The sequence below is a fragment of the Miniopterus schreibersii genome (assembly GCF_964146895.1).
Source record: "Miniopterus schreibersii genome assembly, chromosome: 2".
NCBI lineage: Eukaryota > Metazoa > Chordata > Mammalia > Chiroptera > Miniopteridae > Miniopterus > Miniopterus schreibersii.
In genome coordinates, this window is record NC_138102.1 from 151,427,463 (window position 1) to 151,445,053 (window position 17,591).

The following is a 17,591-nucleotide window of genomic DNA, read 5'->3' on the forward strand; positions in this document are numbered from 1 at the left end:
TTTTTCAAATGTCTCCTTTGAGGATTCTAACATAATTACTAATTCTTTCTCCCTAGAAAGATAACTGAAAACTAAATTTTTGAAATTCTAAATGAGGGGGCTATTATTAATAGTTACAATGTAAAATTACCTCACTGTTTCGGATCTGCTCTGTACATACCAATGAACTAATATTTCTTTACGTTGTAATCTTTTCCAGATATTTCGGTCAGCTTGCTAGCAGTGGTTGTCAGCTTCTGTGGCCTGGCCTTGTTGGTCGTCTCCCTTTTTGTCTTCTGGAAGCTGTGCTGGCCTTGCTGGAAGAGCAAGCCTGTGGCTTCCAACATCAGTGCTCTTCCACAGACCACTTCGGGTGCTCCTGCTGAAGTGTTTGAGACTGAAGAGAAAAAAGAGCTTAAAGAAAATGGAAAGCCAGCACTGAAAGCTATTGAGCCTGCAATAAAAATCAGCCACACTTCCCCCGATATCCCAGCAGAAGTCCAGACTGCTTTAAAAGAACACTTAATTAAGCATGCACGTGTGCAAAGACAAATTACTGAGCCTGCATCTTCAACCCGGTAAGGGAAGTTGAAACATATAAAACTGTGGGGGTGGGGTGTGTGTGTGTGTGTGTGTGTGTGTGTGTGTGGTGTGAGTGGTGTGATTTCAAAAAAGAGAAAAACTGAGGTGGGAAAGGAGACAAAAGATAAACAGAAGAAATGAGAACTACATAGGAAACATAAATGAATAAATAGGGAATGGGTAGGACAGATTATTATTATTGACTTTCCCTTGAAATATCATTAGTTGATAACTGCCGCTTACAATCTTTCAATTTAGTTGAATTCAACCAGTAAATATCAAGGAAGTAGTCATAACATGAAATTATTAGAAGTTCACAATTAAAGCCTAGTAACAGAGATTGGTGTTTGGTCTACAGTTGTTTAGCACCGACACCACAAACATGGAACTGCTGGAAAATTTCATTGCTGCTTTGAACACATACAGCAAACTTATACTGGGCAGAGTACGGTAAGTTCCACAAGAGCTCTGGTGAATGTCAGGAACATACGTGAAAGGAAGGAAGAGAGAGACCTCATTAAGGAGATATTTTAACTCAGCCTGGAAAAACTCAGCAAAAATTTGCTTGAATGAAAATAATTTGCTATAGTGTATTTTAGATTGTGTTAACTAAAAGGAAAAAGAGATTCGTGTTAGGAGTCATTTTTTTCTGCTAAGTATGGTCTTTAGACCTTAAAATGAACAACATGATAAGTAGCAGTTTTTCTTTATTTCCGAGAACTAATAACTAATTTTAACCTAGGACAGGGTCAGCAGTGGTATTGGGAGGTAAGTTGCTAACTAATTGACTTTCTGATCTTACCTTCCTACCTCTCTAAATTGAAGGTGCATGTTAGCTTTCTGACATGAAAAATTTTTGTGTGTTTAGAAATCTATCAAATTGAAAACTTGGGCATGGGTCATGTTTGCTACTAGAATTGAAAGACTATATTCAATATATCTTTTGTGAAGTAAAAAAGTGATTTTATTTATCAATAAACCATCTTCTTCCTGAAATAAATTCCAAAGGTATAAGTAAAAATAATTACTATTTGGGGTTTAAAGAGCTTTGGGATAAGGGGGATATATAGAAGTGTTATACTTTTCTATTTAAATTCTGTAACCGGGGTATGCCTCATGTTTAATTATTATTTTGACAAGTTTTCCTGAGCAGTGGCATTTAGGGATATTTAAAAATTTTTGTGATTTTTATGTAATATGACTCAATATATGTTCATTTAAATTCATTTATTATGGATATTTAACCGTAAAATAATTATCCCATGTGCCACTTTTTAAATATCTATAGGAATAATGGCTTTATAATTATCTCATGTGTTTAGTTGATTATCACTACTATCATTGCTGCACACTGTGGCCAACCCTTATATGTAAGAAAGCATTAAGACACTCAGGAATTTCAGGGTTAAAATAGTCCATTAAATTACAAAACATTTAAAAAATATTAACAAAGTTATGACTATATATCAACTTTTAGCATTCAGAATTATTCAGCTCTTTTAGTCCTACATAGGATACTCAATTCATGAAGAAAAATTGAGGTAATCTATGAAAATTGCTTGACTTTCTCGGCCGAAATGTTTTTTGGAAACGTCAGAAAAAGAAAATACTATCTCTAAACTATTATCTCTTGAATGTAAAGAGACAGCTTATGTGATCATTCCTAGCTAGGAGAGAATGAAAGAATATGTACTGAGAACACATGTGAAGACTTGGCCTTGGATACAGAATTGGTTTCTAGAAACAATATACAATATGAGTGAAGACACATCATTCTAGCCCTGATTTTCTTAGTAATTAGGTGAAATTGAATAAATTGGAAAAAAACTTTTTCTCTCAATCTTAAAAAACATAAAAATTGGATTGTACATATCTCATATTCTTAAGAGAAAAAGTGAAATACAAATTCATAATTTTGCTGGAACTTTGATACCCTTTGATCTGCCTCTTTGAGTTTTCCTGTTTATATGAGTGGCTTATAAACAAAGAAAAAAATATTATTTTTGATTGCTTGCAATTTAGTCACTTTGCCAGGCATCCTTCCTGCAAATCCTCCACAAACCTGCATGCAGTAAGTGTTGTTAATTATACCCATTACTTGTATAATTACTTGTGAGTTAACTGAAGCCCGGAGAGACTTCCAGATTTGCCCAAAGTCATGCAGCTGGTGAAGAGATAGAATTCAAATTTATCCAGATGAAATACATTTTAAGCAGTAAAGCCAAGCAGATGCAGTTTTTCGCAAAAATGTCGGTTACAAGTCTGCTGAGGTCAGGTAGTTTGGAGGCTGGAGAGTGGGAGCATCATTCTGCTCATTCTACTCAGAGATATGGAATTATATGTAGTTATCATGAAGGACTAGAGCCATGATTTTAATCTGTTTGGCTTTGGGGCGAATTCCTTGCAGAAAACTTGGTTATATCAAGTTCTCAAAAACCCTAATCAACATTAATGACTTTATCATATTAGAAATTACCTTCATATGGAGAGGAAGAGGAAATTGCTGAGTTCATTATGCAGTCCACTTAGATCTATAGTACATTATTATAAATCCTATTATTCTGCTCAAATGCTAACTTTTCACTGAGATGTAGCAAAATCAAACCATACACACACACACACACACACACACACACACACACACACACACACACACACACACACACACACACAATGAATTTAACTTTAATGCTGCATTTCCTCACCTTATTAGGATAGCCCAGCTGCAGTTGGCTATTGGGACTCTTCTTTATTTGGCTCAGGCAATAGATGACAAACATCCTACTCTTTTAAGTTTTAATTGTCTCTATACTTAACATCCTGATTTGTTCAGAAGTTAACAGCCTTCTCATCTCCCTTTTCAAATACCTGGACATTCGGCCCCATCAGCCTGCCATGCAAGCGAAAGACCCACACACTTTTGTGTATTTCTTCATTACACATTCTTCCAGCATCCGTCTTGATTGCTTGTTTTTTTCATGCAATAGGCTTATTCAGTACATATTTACTTCTGGGAAGAGTCAGTGTATTCTACACAATCTTTCCACTCTGCAAACTCTAGGGAGCTGGAAAAACATTGGCAACGTAGTGCAGAGATAAGACACTTAATGCCAACTTCAATATAAGGAATTACATGTGCAGACTGTATAGTGGAGAATGCAGAATTAGGACAATAGGAAAATCATTTCCAGTAGAGGTATAGAGGAGGGCCAGCCAGTAAATGGAGACTAAAGGAAACTAGGAATTTCCATAAATGGCCATTGGGAGTGGTTGTGCATCCCAAATGGAAACATTTTGTGAAAAGACATAAAACAAGAAATCTAAGAAAACAGCAGGTAAATTACTTTAATCAGAATACAGAGTTCAGTGGAGGGATAATAAAAGATACAGTCAGCTGGAATGAAAGTATGCGGAGACCTGGAAATCATAGCTAAGATGTTCAAAGTCCTTCTGTCAAAAATATTTGCAGCAGAAGACTTCCTTGAATAAAGAGCTATGTTTTAGGAAAATTAACTTGGCAAAAGTTCATAGGAGAGACTAGAGAAGAAGACATCTGTTTTGTAACTAATATAGTATTAAGGCATAATAAAAATCAGGCCCAGCCGGGCGTGGCTCAGTGTTGACCATCGACCTAGGATCCAGAAAATCGCAGTTTGATTCCCAGTCAAGGCACATGCCCAGATTGCGGGCTTGATCCCCAGGCGGGGGTGTGCAGGAAGCGGCCCATCAGTGACGACTCTTTCATCATTGATGTTTCTCTCTCTCTCTCTCCCCCCCTTCCTCTCTCTGAAATCAATAAAGATTAACCTTTATCCGATGAAAGGGAACTTTAGTTCCCGGCAAGGAGTGGGTCCCACTGACCGAATTTAAATGCTGACCGAATTTAAATGCCGTCTTTTAAAGGTTAAAAAAAACCTAAAATCAGGAAGTAGCAAACAACAACAAAAAAGCAGGAACCTGAGAAAAGTAAAGGAAGAATTTAAGATACCTTATAAAAAAATTAAGTAATACATCAGTCTTTTCAAGTTTAGTCCAAACCTTTTAAAATCCTGACATTCAAACTATTAGAATCTGATGATACCAAGCTACCATCATGGCATTTTTGGAGGTTCCACATGCCCCACACACATAGCTCTACATTGCTTTCTTAGGCAGAAAATTGGCCAAATTCATTACTGTATTGCTCTTGACACCTAGACAAAGCACTGTGAGAACTCAAAGTATACATTTGTATTTGCTGAATTAAAAAAACCGTCAACAACAAATGAATGCAATGACTTCATCTTATCAATTCAAATAGATCTTTCATGGTTGCCAATGAGAAGGGTCCCTGTAGACCTCAGCTGTCTGTCTCTGTGCTTTTTTTCACATGCTACTTCCTTGATCTGCAGTGATGACCTCTTTTTTGTTGACTGTAAGATCTTTAAAGAAAATGAATCTGAGAGTCTACTTTTTCTGCCCAACTATAAGCTATTATCCTGTATTCTTTAAAGCCATAGTTACAATGTAGCAATTAATTACTTACTGCCTTAATATTGAGCTCTAGGTGTTCTGCCAAACTAGATGCTAAATTCTCAGAAAACAACTGTGTAACCTAACTCCCATCTCTTCATGGGTGTATAATAAGCAGTAAGTGAATGCTTTTGATTGATTGATATCTCTCCACTTCCCTTTACTCCTTTAAAAACGGCATCAGGTGGTGATACAAACCATGCTCATATTAAAAAGGGGTTAGTGATGGTACACTCCCAGGCATGAACATGAGGGCCAGTTTTCTGGGCACTCATTAGTGGTGAGTGTAAAGGGGAGGTGAATAGTAAGTGGCAAAATAATTTGTTGACAATGAAGAATATTATAGGTTAGCCACTGTTAGCGAGGCTAAGTACCTACTGAAAATAATTAGGAAATGCAATGACCCAGTGAACAAAAGCAGGAAAATATACATAGAAAGAAATCATTGACTCACATGTGCTGCTGGATTTACAGTTAGCTTTGGTTGCAGTTAGCTTTGGAGTGAAGACTTATGGAAAAATCTGTAAAACCGGATTGTATAGTATTCTTTAAGAGATTTTTAAAATTAAATTTCTCTCAAGAGGTAGCAAAAATTGCAATTGTCCATTCCAGGGCACTGTTAAGGACTGGAAAATAACATGTTACACCAAGGGAGAGTTTAAAAGGTATATAGTTAACTAGGATATCAAGAAGCAATACTTGTCCAGAACACTGGGGGAAACTGAGATCTAGCTCCTTGAAATAAAATTTTATAAATCATGCTGTACAAGTGCCTGAAGTGGTTAAATAATCCCCTTTGGGTAACATAAACATTTGTTGTATCCACTAACTTCTTTTCTGAAATGGGATGTTTCTTTGAACGAAGGCCAGAGACAAAACCTTACAAAATAGATTCAAACTTGGAGAGTTTGTTTCCTGGCACTGATAAATATTATTTCCTCTTTAAAAGCACTGATTTTTAAATTGATTGGGCCCTCCTTTTTCACAGTATAAACAATGCTTGGGAAGTGGATTCTATTAGTCACAGAAACCTTAAGTTATTTTGTTACAAACTTCAAAAGACATTTCCTGAGTCGTAGTATATGGTGTTATGAAATTCATAAAAAGATGAATTCTATTGACTCCACCATTTTAAGACCACAATCAAGTAAAAGGGTTGTAGAAGGGAATATTAATCTGAAAACAGGGTATTTTAATACACTGTTTGCAGTATGCTCAATGAAATGTGGAGAAACAGAAGAGGTGTCACCCAGGGTGGTAGGGAAACTCAGTTGGAAGACTTAAGACATTTTCCTGCAAAACCTAGCTGTGCTCATCAGGAGGAAGGCTCATGATAACTAGCAGTATACTCCCAAGGCAAAGCCTAAATGACACACTGAGCATAGAAATTTAAAGCTAGAATACATAGTTTAGATCAAGAGACCTTCTAGAGAGCTAGTTATACTAAATAGAATGTTCTTGGATTTATTATTTTGACCAGTTATTACAGAGAGGTGTTTTTTTTTTTAATGTTTAAGGCTTTTTGTATTGCTTCTTATATTAAATATGTTCTCAGAACTTTATTGTAGATTGAAAACTACCAAGATATATTTCCCAACCGAATTCATAGCATTCCTTTAAATATATAGTAGAGCAAAAGCAATTGCTTACCACCATTTATGATTTTTATACTTTTTTTAACACGGAGAAAGGTGGGGGGCAAGTGTTTTTATAATTACTGGACATTTATTTCATTAATTGCTATAAAATTACAGTTGCCAGTAAATTATATGAACAGAATAAAAATAGATTACTTAAATGAATTTTAACTATTATATTACATAATTGAGAAGAAAATCATTTTCCCTTTAAACAGCTTTTATTGATTCTTTGTAAGATGGCAAAAATTGGGGAGAAAAAACATTTAATAAATTTATTAACTCAGTATTTATTGAATGCTTGTTATGTGCCTGGCATTTTTCTAAACATTTGATATATGTTAGGGAACAAAACTGTCAAAAATCCCCACCCACAGTCTTGTGGAAAAGAACCAGACAACATAACTAAGTAAATTACATGGTGTATTAGAAGGTAAAAGTTCTATAGAAAATAATAGTGCAAAATAAAGAGATTGGTAGGTCTAAATGGGGGAGGAGGCAGTATTGCAATTTTATTTATGATAGTATCGAGTTTGCTGAGAAGATAATATTTCAGCCAAAACTTGAAGAGGTGGGAGGCTAGCCATTGAGGGTGTCTGCGGAGAGCTTTCCATGTAGAAGAAAAAGTCCTGAAGCTAGAACTTTCCATTTGTATAGCAAGGAGACCAGTGTAGCTATAGCAGAGAAAGCGAGATGGAGAATGCTAGGAGAAAAATCAGAGAGACAGCAGGTGCTAAGACATTTTTGGCTTTTACTCTGAGTAACATGAGAAGCCACTAAAGGGTTTTTAATCAAAGGGGTGGCATGAACTGTTGTTTTGAGAATAGGCATTGAAAGAAATACAGGATAGAGTAGAGAGACTGCAGGTGATGGTGAGTCAGACCAGGAAGATGGTAGTTAATGATGGTGAGAACTGGATGGATCAGGATATAGTTTGCAGGTAGAACAAACAGAATGTCTTGACAGATTAGCTGTGGCATATGTGTAAAAAGAGAGGAATCAAGGAGGACTCCAAGGCCCTGGCCTGAGCACCTGGAAAGGTCAAGTTGAGGTAGACAAGACTGTGAGTGGGGTGAGTTTGAGAGGCAAGAATAGGTGATCTAGGCCTGTTGAGTTTCAGGATTCTATTAAAAATCAAAGTGGAGAAGTTGGGTAGGCAACTGAAAATAACTTGAATTCTGGAAAGAATCTGTGATACGTATGTAAATTTGGGGTACTTATATAGATGGTGTTCAACACCAGGAGATGGTATCATCAAAGAGGTGTGTAGATAAAGAAAACCAGAGATGAGTCCCTGAGGTACTGTAGTGTTATGACATCAGGAACAACATAGTAGAATGAGAAGTGGAGACTCATGAAGTAGGAGGAAAGCCGGGAGGAAATGACCCAGAAACCAAGTCAAGAGAGTGTGTGAACAACCAGGAGTGACTCTGATAAAATCAGGCGGCATAAGGACTGTGGATTGACCTGTGAATTTAGCAGTATGAGGGAAACATTGTTGGCATTCTCAAGATGAGTTATGCTGGAGTTGGACATGTGAAAAGCTAGTTAGAGTGGGTTTAAATAGAATGGGAGGCAATAAATTGGACAGTGAACATACCATCCTTAACTCTTTCAAGGAATTTGCTGCAGATGTTTTAGAGAAACAGAGCAGTACAGAGAGAGAAAGTGGGGTAAATAGAAGGTTCCTTTGAGATAGGAAAAATAAGAGTATTTCTTATTATAAGAGTATTTCTTATAAAGAGGGAGAAAGAATTAATAATGCAAGAGTCAGAAGCATTCTTGAAGGTTAAATGAGAGAAAATGGGAATTTGTCTACAAGTTGAGGGATTGTCTTTAGATAGGAGCACGGTGGTTAATTTAACATCAACTGGAAGGCAAATATATGGGTACAGATTCTGATAGGAGGTTTGATGAGATACTGTGAGTCTGGAAGATTTCTGCTCTTTGCCTCAATTTTCTTAGTGAATTGGAAAGTATGGTCATTAATTGAGACGGAATGAGGGAGAAGTTGAGAAAGGGGTGAAGAAAGGTGAGAAGGTGTGGAATAGTCTTAAGGTCTAGGAGATTTGAGAGAGAGAATGGATTGCTGTGCAGCTTAGGGCCAATATGAGGAGTATGATTTTGAATTTAGAGTGAAAATGTGAGAGTTGTTTCATGTTTTACTCCAGCCATAGTCACTTGTACCTGTGCAGGTGTAGGGACGATAGAGAATTGAATTTAACCAGTGCTCTTTGCTCTAGAACTAAGAAAGTATAGAGCAACAGGAATTGGGGATATATGCGTACAAGTGGCTATAATGATTAGTCATGGGGTTGAAACTGGGTAAAGAGAAGAGTTATATTAAGGAATTAGTGATTATGAAATGGTAATAAAATCTATGGATTGGAGGTTCTGTTGAGTTGGGAAGGTTGTCTAAGTTGGAGAAGAGGGTCTGAGCTAGAAAGATGAGTGTTGATCAGAGAGAGGCCTGTATCAAGCAATATTCACTATGTCTAGCTACTCTTCCATGTCCCGGGTAAGGTGGGGAAAGTTGTTCCTTCTCCATCTGGAAAGGCACTTGGGTGGTGCTTTCCTAGATTTGAAGGGAAAGAATGGGATCAGAAATAATCAAATGGCCTGTACTTGGATTGGTTGGATATTTGTGTGAGACTAGCCACTTATCTCTGGCATTCCAAAAGAAAAAAGAAGAAAAAAGAAAGCTAGAGGAAGACCTGTGTTGTCATGGTAATAGTTTAACATTGGAATAATTAAAGCTTCTCTTAGCTGACTAGCTAAACTGTGACTTAGAATATGCACTATTTACCCTATAATTAGGGCACTGGCTTACTAGAACAAAAACTTTATTACCCTGATTCCTGTTAGAAGGGGCTTTTTATAGCTGCACAATTATATTCAGAGCCATAAGAAAGGAATTACTGATTTTTAGGGAAAGGATAGATTAAAGTTTCATCATATTGAAAAGTATAAGTGAGTGTGAAGTTATGGAATCAATCTATAAAAAAATTGAGGCATTAACTTTTGGGATTTTTTTTCTCACAAAAATAAAGAATTGCTCCATAAGTGAAAGTGATTTTGATAGGAATATTAGATTATTTAATAAAATATTCTAAATCTCTTAGAAACATTGAATATATAAATTGTGTTATACTAGACCCCTTTAACAATTTACAACAACTTAAACTACCTGTATTCCTTTTTAAATCCTTATTTCATAAATACTCTCTGACAGTTCCCCGACCCTAATTTAGCCCCTGATCTTGTATATCTGGGATAGAATCAAGGTCAAAATATATTTAATAGCATGCTTAATGCATTTAAATGGTATCAATCTGTGAAACAGATTATTTCAAGCTTTAAGCAGGTAAAGATATATATATGTATATATATGTATATATATATATGTCTTTATATTTATATAAAGTATATATAGTAAATAAATACACACACACACACACTTAGATACAGAAACTAAAATATTGGGTCTTAAATTTAGTATTTTTTTAATTAGGAGCTAATTCTATCATATGAGATAGAGTAGTCCTACTATATTTCTTTACATAAGAGTATGTTTTTATTATTATCACTTCTTAACAGTTTTCAATGTATAATAGAGCATAAATCACCTTACAAATTTTACTTTGCTACTTAGTATTTTCAAAACATGCTGTTTCTTATCAAAAACTACAAAACTGTAGAATTAATAAGAATTTTGTACATGTCTGATCATAACTTACAAATTAAACATCTTTGCTTTCTTTCAACTAGCCAAAAAAGTTTAAAACATCTCTAAAGTAAATATCTCAAGCTCTTTTAATCAAGTAAACTTTGCACCTAGTGGATAAAATAATTATGTCATATATAATGTGTAAGTGGAAAAACTTACATAAAAACATATATAAATATTGTTAATTATTTTATATATTTACTTATAAGTAATTCAGTCAAATGAGATAACCACCACTGTGACAGTACAGCATGGTGATTAAAGGGTATATAGCTACTAGACCCAGACTGCCTCAATCAAATTGGTCAAATTTCAATTTCAGCACCTTGCCTAGCTATATGACTTTAAATAAGTTACTTACCACTTGCACCTCAGTGTCCTAATTTGTAAAATGGGGAACTTACTGGTAAGTACCTTATAAGGTTACTTGAGGATCAAGTGAGCTGATGAAGAATTTACAGCTGTACCCTCCACATAGTAAGCACTCAATATGTATATTAACCTTTACTGGCAAAATCTGAAAAGGAAGGTCACACTTTTATTTTTTATTGTGAAAATTTTCTAGTGTATATATATTTTTTTCCCCATGTTTTATTAATCTTTTATTTCATGCCATATTCTCATTGGATATTATTTCCCCCATTCTAAATACTGGGATATCCTGCTCTCCTTAAGGCTCCTCCCTCCCTAGAATTCTCTAAGACAGCACGCTGAGGGCCTCCCTCTGGGGCAGTGAGGAGAAGCGGTCCCACAGAATCACTGCACTGTGTCCACCTGTGGTCTCTGCCCCCACTTTACCAGTCTCAACCGTTACTTTAATTTGCAGCGTATGTGAACTATAGTTCCTTTTTTTTTTTTTTTTTTTTTTTTTTTTTTTTAGTTTTTCTTTTCCTTTTTTACTTTTTTTCCCCATTACCATTTTCCCCCTGTACCCTCTTCTGCACCCATCCACCAGCAGTCACCACACTATAGTTCCTTTAAAAAAACACTTTTTGAGAAGTCTATAAATAATACAGTAAAAGGCAAAGAGTTACTGATACTTGCACAGCTCATTTTGGTTTGTCTTCCTTATTTGTATAAAAGGGGACTCTCAAGAGGTTGAATTAGTTTGCATACAACTTAAGCATTTTTTATGGTTTCAATTAGTTGGTAAGTATTTCTGTCCAGTTATAGAAAATAAGCTAATTAAGTGTAAGAGGGTGAACTTGGACTACCTCAGATTATAATTCTGATTTTTTAAAATTCTCTTTTATTAATATACAAAATAATATCTCAAATATTTAGACCCATAAAATTATCAAAGAACCACAGAATGACAGAGAATCATAGAAATTACTAGAAAACACTTAGAGGTCTAGCATCTCACCTGAGACAGAAATGTTTTTCTTCAAAATCTAACCTTTGTTTCTACACTTCCTATTTGGGGAAGTTTATTATAACTTCTCCATTTTGGACTGCTCTAGATATGTTTAAATGTTCCCTTGTAGTAAGCTGACTTCTGGCTACCTCTAACTTCCATAAATCCTATTAATTCTGTCCTGACAGTCCTTCATATATTAGAAGACAGCCAACATTAATCCCATCTTTGCTCTCTACCCCTGCTTCTTTCTCTGCTTTCTGGATTTAACATTCTCAGCTCCTCTAACTACTTGTCAAATGGTATCCTGGTTAGGTATCTCACTTATGGATATTTACTAACATTTTATTGCTCTTAAATCAGTCTTTATATGTGTATCAATGGATTATGTATTCATTAAGCAGTATCATCAGTATTCGTGCTATAAAAGATGTATACCTGATGTAATTAGACACCAGGTAAGTAAGGGATTTTGAAGTGTTAGATATTAAACATAAGGGAGAGCTGAGGGAAGGAAAGTCAGTTGAAAGCTACTCTAGAAAGCAAAGTATAAGGTGCTGAGAATCTGGACTGAGTAGCAATGGAAATGGAACAGAATGGACAATTATATGAGGTGTTTCAAAGCAAACATCAACAGGATTTAGAAAATTGAGTAAATCCCATGGATAAAGGCAAGGTGATTCAAAGCATACTGCAGGTTTCCTGACATGAGTAACTGCTAAAAATGTTAACACTGTTGTCAAGTACTGTGGAAGAGAGAATTAGTTTGAGAGCAAAGGGGAGAAAAAAGTGAGTTTGCTTGAGATTGGGGCAAAATTGGGACATCCACTTAGAAATCTCCTTTGGAGATAACAGAGACATGGGAGTGGAAATTTATGTATCTGAAATATATTTAGGGAACCATCAGATTCAAGATAATAATTATAGTCCAAGAACTGATGATTAGTCTAATGGACAGAATGAGGAAAGCAACGAACAAAAGGCCTGGGACAAAGTCATGAGGAGACACGTAGTTGACAGGGCTCATGTTGGAAATCATGGAGGAAGTGTGAGAGAAGCAGGTCCTAACGTACAGCAGATTTGCAGGACACTGGGAAGGGTATTTAGCTAGTGTTCTAGAAATGTTGACTAGGTGAACAGCAACCATAAGTGTAGGAAAATCAGTTTGAATTTTAAAAACTTGATTATGTTATTATGTCCCAAACTTTATTATGTCCCAAATTCTAAAAGTCTACTTTTTTTTTTAATCCTTAGAATTTCTGAAACCCACTCCATGTTGACAAAAAGGAAAATGTGCTCATTTGGGCTGTCACAACTATATGTTCATTTTGAAAGTAAATATTCATTAGTTATCTTAAGTATTAGAAATAATTAACACACTGTAAGAAAATGTGGGCTTTTGTTTTGTATTTTAATGCCGCAGTCACTAAAATATGGAATCCATGAGACATAAATATCCAGATGAAAAGAAGCCAGCCATCTGTACAATTTGTCTGTATAAGGCTTACATCTAGATATGCCCAGTTGATTGGTGACTGATAGCATTTTGTGAAATATTGAACTTTGTTGGTAATTGCATTTCTTCCTAACTCTATTTAACTGGAGCTTATGATTGAGAGGACAAAATTTCAGAAGCTCATAAATATTTACATTTGTGTGTTTCAAGTGTTTCTATAATTTTAGGAGACTTTTCCTTTGAATATTGCATTTCTGAATTTTCAAAAGTGTATGTGTGTGTGCGCGTGTTTACTACTGATATAAGTATAATGCTTTCATTATTCTGGGGATGGGGGCAGTGTGTATGTCACTACTGAATACTGTTACCCACAGTGTACCTAAATGACCTTGCGTGTGTGTGTGCAGCCACAGTTCCTTCAAGAGACACCTACCCAGGCAGATGCACGTGTCCAGCGTCGATTTCAGCATCGGCACGGAGCCCGTTTTGCAGAGAGGAGAGACAGCCACCAGCATCGGGAGGATAAAGCCGGAGCTCTACAAGCAGAAGTCGGTTGACTCTGAGGGCAACCGGAAGGAGGATGTCAAGACGTGCGGGAAACTTAACTTTACCCTCCAGTACGATTATGAAAACGAACTTCTGGTGGTGAAAATCATCAAAGCCTTAGACCTCCCTGCTAAAGACTTCACGGGAACGTCCGACCCGTACGTGAAGATGTACCTTCTCCCAGACAGGAAGAAGAAGTACCAGACCCGCGTGCACAGAAAGACCTTAAATCCTCAGTTTGATGAAACTTTTCAGTTTCCCGTAGCATATGATCAGATAAGCAACCGAAAACTACACTTCAGTGTATATGACTTTGACAGGTTTTCTAGACATGACATGATTGGAGAAGTGATTCTTGATAATTTGTTTGATGTCTCTGACCTCTCCAGGGAAGCCACAGTCTGGAGAGACATTCATTGGGCTACCGCAGTAAGTAACAGTCCTACCCATACACTGTTTTATTTGACCTGCTGTGGTATATAAGACAAGGTATTACCCAGCTTACTGAAATAAGTTGATAAAGTTACGGAATTTATGTGCTAAGAACCTGCAAAGGTGTAGGACTTGATTACATACATAGTAATAACTCAGGTACCTTACAGTGTATAGGAACCATTAGTGATTGGGTAAGTAAAAAAACAGTTCTTGTAAGTTACTAAAAATAGCAGGTCTTTTCTCTTGTAAAGGATTTGTCACCTATATTCCCAGCACTCAGCTACCTCATAGTTAGTCTTGACTTGTTTAAGGTAATTGTGTTCCTCAGATCAAACGTAAAATGTACTTTGATGCTATTTTGAACAGTCCTTGGTTTGGTCTAAAACATCCCATTCCTTCCGAAGCTTTTTTGGAATAGATACAATTACAGTATTTGAAATACTGAATGATCAACAAGTGATTGTTTACATTAAAACTTTTCTTTTAATCACAGAATACCTTTTTTGATTATAAAGTAACTTTAATATTAAAAATTTGGAAAACAGCACAGAATTAAAATACTCTATAATGCTATCAATTATATATATCATGGCATATTGCTTTCAAATTTTTTTCAATGCATGTTTAAAATTACTAAGATCAAACTGAGTTTGAAAGTTTTTCCACTTATTTTTTTTCCATGTGATATTTGTTTTAGTACATGATGTTTAAATATATGATCTATTTACCTAACCATTCTTTTATTATTGGACATTTGAGTTAGGCATAAATTTTGTTATACTTAAAATTATTGTGCTCTTTTTTACATAGATTCTGGTTTTTTTAATTTGAGATTATTTGTCCAGGATAAAATTATGCAAGTGGAATTAGAGAACTGGTTTCTTAGGTTAGATTGCTGAATTGTTTTGATTTAATGGTTTTTAAATGGAGGCATTTAATTTTTTACCACCAAGTTGTCTTTATGTATTTACCATCTTTTGTCTAAGTTTCAACATAATTCATAAGCTTAAAATATAGAAGTTATGAATATAGACAAGGCATTATTTTTTAAAATAAGAAAATTATTTTTAAATTCAAAGTAGTCCCTTTTTTGTGTTTTTCTGCTTATCAGTATTTTACTAATTATTGGGGTCATATTTTCACTATAAATTATATGATAGGTTAATTTTAAAATTATACTGCCAGTTTATTGCATGACATAAGCACATTTTTAGTTGTTGTGTTTTTATTTTATGATCTCCCTTGTGATATATGTATATTAGGGAACAAAGAAGAAATTTTGAAACTGGGACTCTCTTGATCTCATATTGTTTTTTTACCTTTTTACTTATATTACTACAGGGGGGAAATGGTGAGTAGTCATTTTTACTGTTTTAAAAAAATATGACTTCTAGAATTCTATAAAAATAGATAGCAGTTAATTGTTAGGTTATTTCTCTTGATATTCCCTAATCTTATATTGCTTCCTCTTTAATTCATTTAACAAATATTTTGAGTGCCTACTATGTGTTTGACATGGACTAAGTACTAGGCATGCAAAAAAAATTAATTGAAGCATGTTCTATTCATATATTTAGGGTCAGAAGTAAGTAACCCTCAAATGAAATCTAATAATAAGTATAATATTTTAAGAGATTGACAGTGGATTTTTTTACATTTTTAAGTTCTTGTGTTTCAAACTGGTCCTTAAAAAAGGTAGGGATTCTTTGGGAAACTTCAATTTTGACAGATTTGTTTTGGGGTAAATACAGGGTATCCCAAAAAATGTATACACACTTTAACTGCTGACCACTCAGTTTTGAAAATGAAATGTATTTTAATAAACACTGCCTTTATAATTATTCAAAATATGTGTATACATTTTTTTGGGACACCCTATATTAACTTCCTCAATTTTATTTTCAACTCTCCTTTATGCCTGATTTATTGATTTTCTATTTCTGCTGTAAAAATTACTACAAATTTAGTGTCTTAAAACAACACAAATATAGCATCTTACAGTCCCATAAATTACAAGCCTGACTTGGTCTTATTGGATGAAAATCGAGGTGTGGCCAGGGCTGTGTTACTTTGGGGAGGCTCTAGAGGAGGGCCATTTCCTTTTATCCTTCTAGAGGCCACAGTCATTCCTTTGTTTAGATGAGACCCATGTGGGTAATATAGCATAATCTCCCCATCTCAAGGTTTATAATCTTAATCACATCTGCAAAGCTCCTTTTGCTATGTAGGTAACATATTCACAGATTCTAGGAATCAGGACATGGCCATCCTTGGGGTGCCTTTATTCTGTATACCACACCTTTAGACATTTTCATTTCAATATTGTGGAAATAAAAATAAGTAGGCAGATAATAAAATGTATTATTGTATTATTTAGTCAAATTACATTTCTTTTTAACTGGAACACTGACCTACACACTGTTCTAGGTACTGCTTATGAGTTTTTTATTGAGAAGATAGCAATGAAACCTAAATGTCTTGGCTGTGGGACCAAAGTTCACAATATACAGCAGTATCATCTTCATGGATAGTGTAGTATTTAATTAAAACCTCTTTTAGCTTTTTTTTGGTTTACTATATCTTTATTGATTTCAGAGAGAGGAAGGGAGAGGGAGAGAGAAACATCAATGATGAGAGTCATTGATTGGCTGCCTCCTGCACGCCCCCTACTGGGGATCAAGCCCACAACCCGGGCATGTGCCCCGACCAGGAATCGAACCACAATCTCCTGGATCCTAAGTCAATGCTCAATTGCTGAGCCAGGCCCAGCCAGGCAAACCTCTTTTAGCTTTTGAAAAATCATTAAAGAATGTCATGCTTTCAGATTAATAAAATGAAAACAATGTTATAGGCTGAAATTTGCTTAAGAAACTTTCTTTTCTAACACTCATTAACTTTAAATAATTTGGCACATATATTATACACTTTTCTACAAAGAAGGAGGAAGAAAGAAAGAAGTACAATCATATGCCCTCACTCATCCAAATCCTGTAGAAACCTGTAAAGGGAATCCAACTAGGTAAACATAGGTATAAAAGAATTTACATACCAAATAAAACATATATTTGAATTAAAATATTAGCTATCTTTGTATTAGGGGACACTGATGACAGTATAAATAATTACCTATTTAAGCATAAATCTTATTTTTTTTATTTATTTTTTAATATCTTTATTGATTTCAGAGAGAGGGCAGCAGAGAGAGAGAGAGAGAGAAACACCAATGATGAGAGAGTCATTGGGGATCGAGCCCGCAACCCGGGCATGTGCCTTGACCGGGAATCGAACCTTGATCTCCTGGATGCTAGGTTGACGCTCAACCGCTGAGCCACGCCCGGCTGGACTAAGCATAAATCTTAA

General features: G+C 35.3%; 1 protein-coding gene across 1 annotated transcript in view; it reads left to right on the plus strand.

Annotated features, from left to right (window-relative positions):
• SYT10 (synaptotagmin 10) overlaps positions 1–17,591 on the plus strand; it is a 58,159-nt gene that overhangs the window by 16,365 nt on the left and 24,203 nt on the right. Inside the window, exons 2-3 of the mRNA XM_081129204.1 lie at positions 200–557; positions 13,658–14,225. Coding sequence (XP_080985330.1) covers positions 200–557; positions 13,658–14,225 — 926 coding nt within the window. The remainder of the gene's footprint in view (positions 1–199; positions 558–13,657; positions 14,226–17,591) is intronic.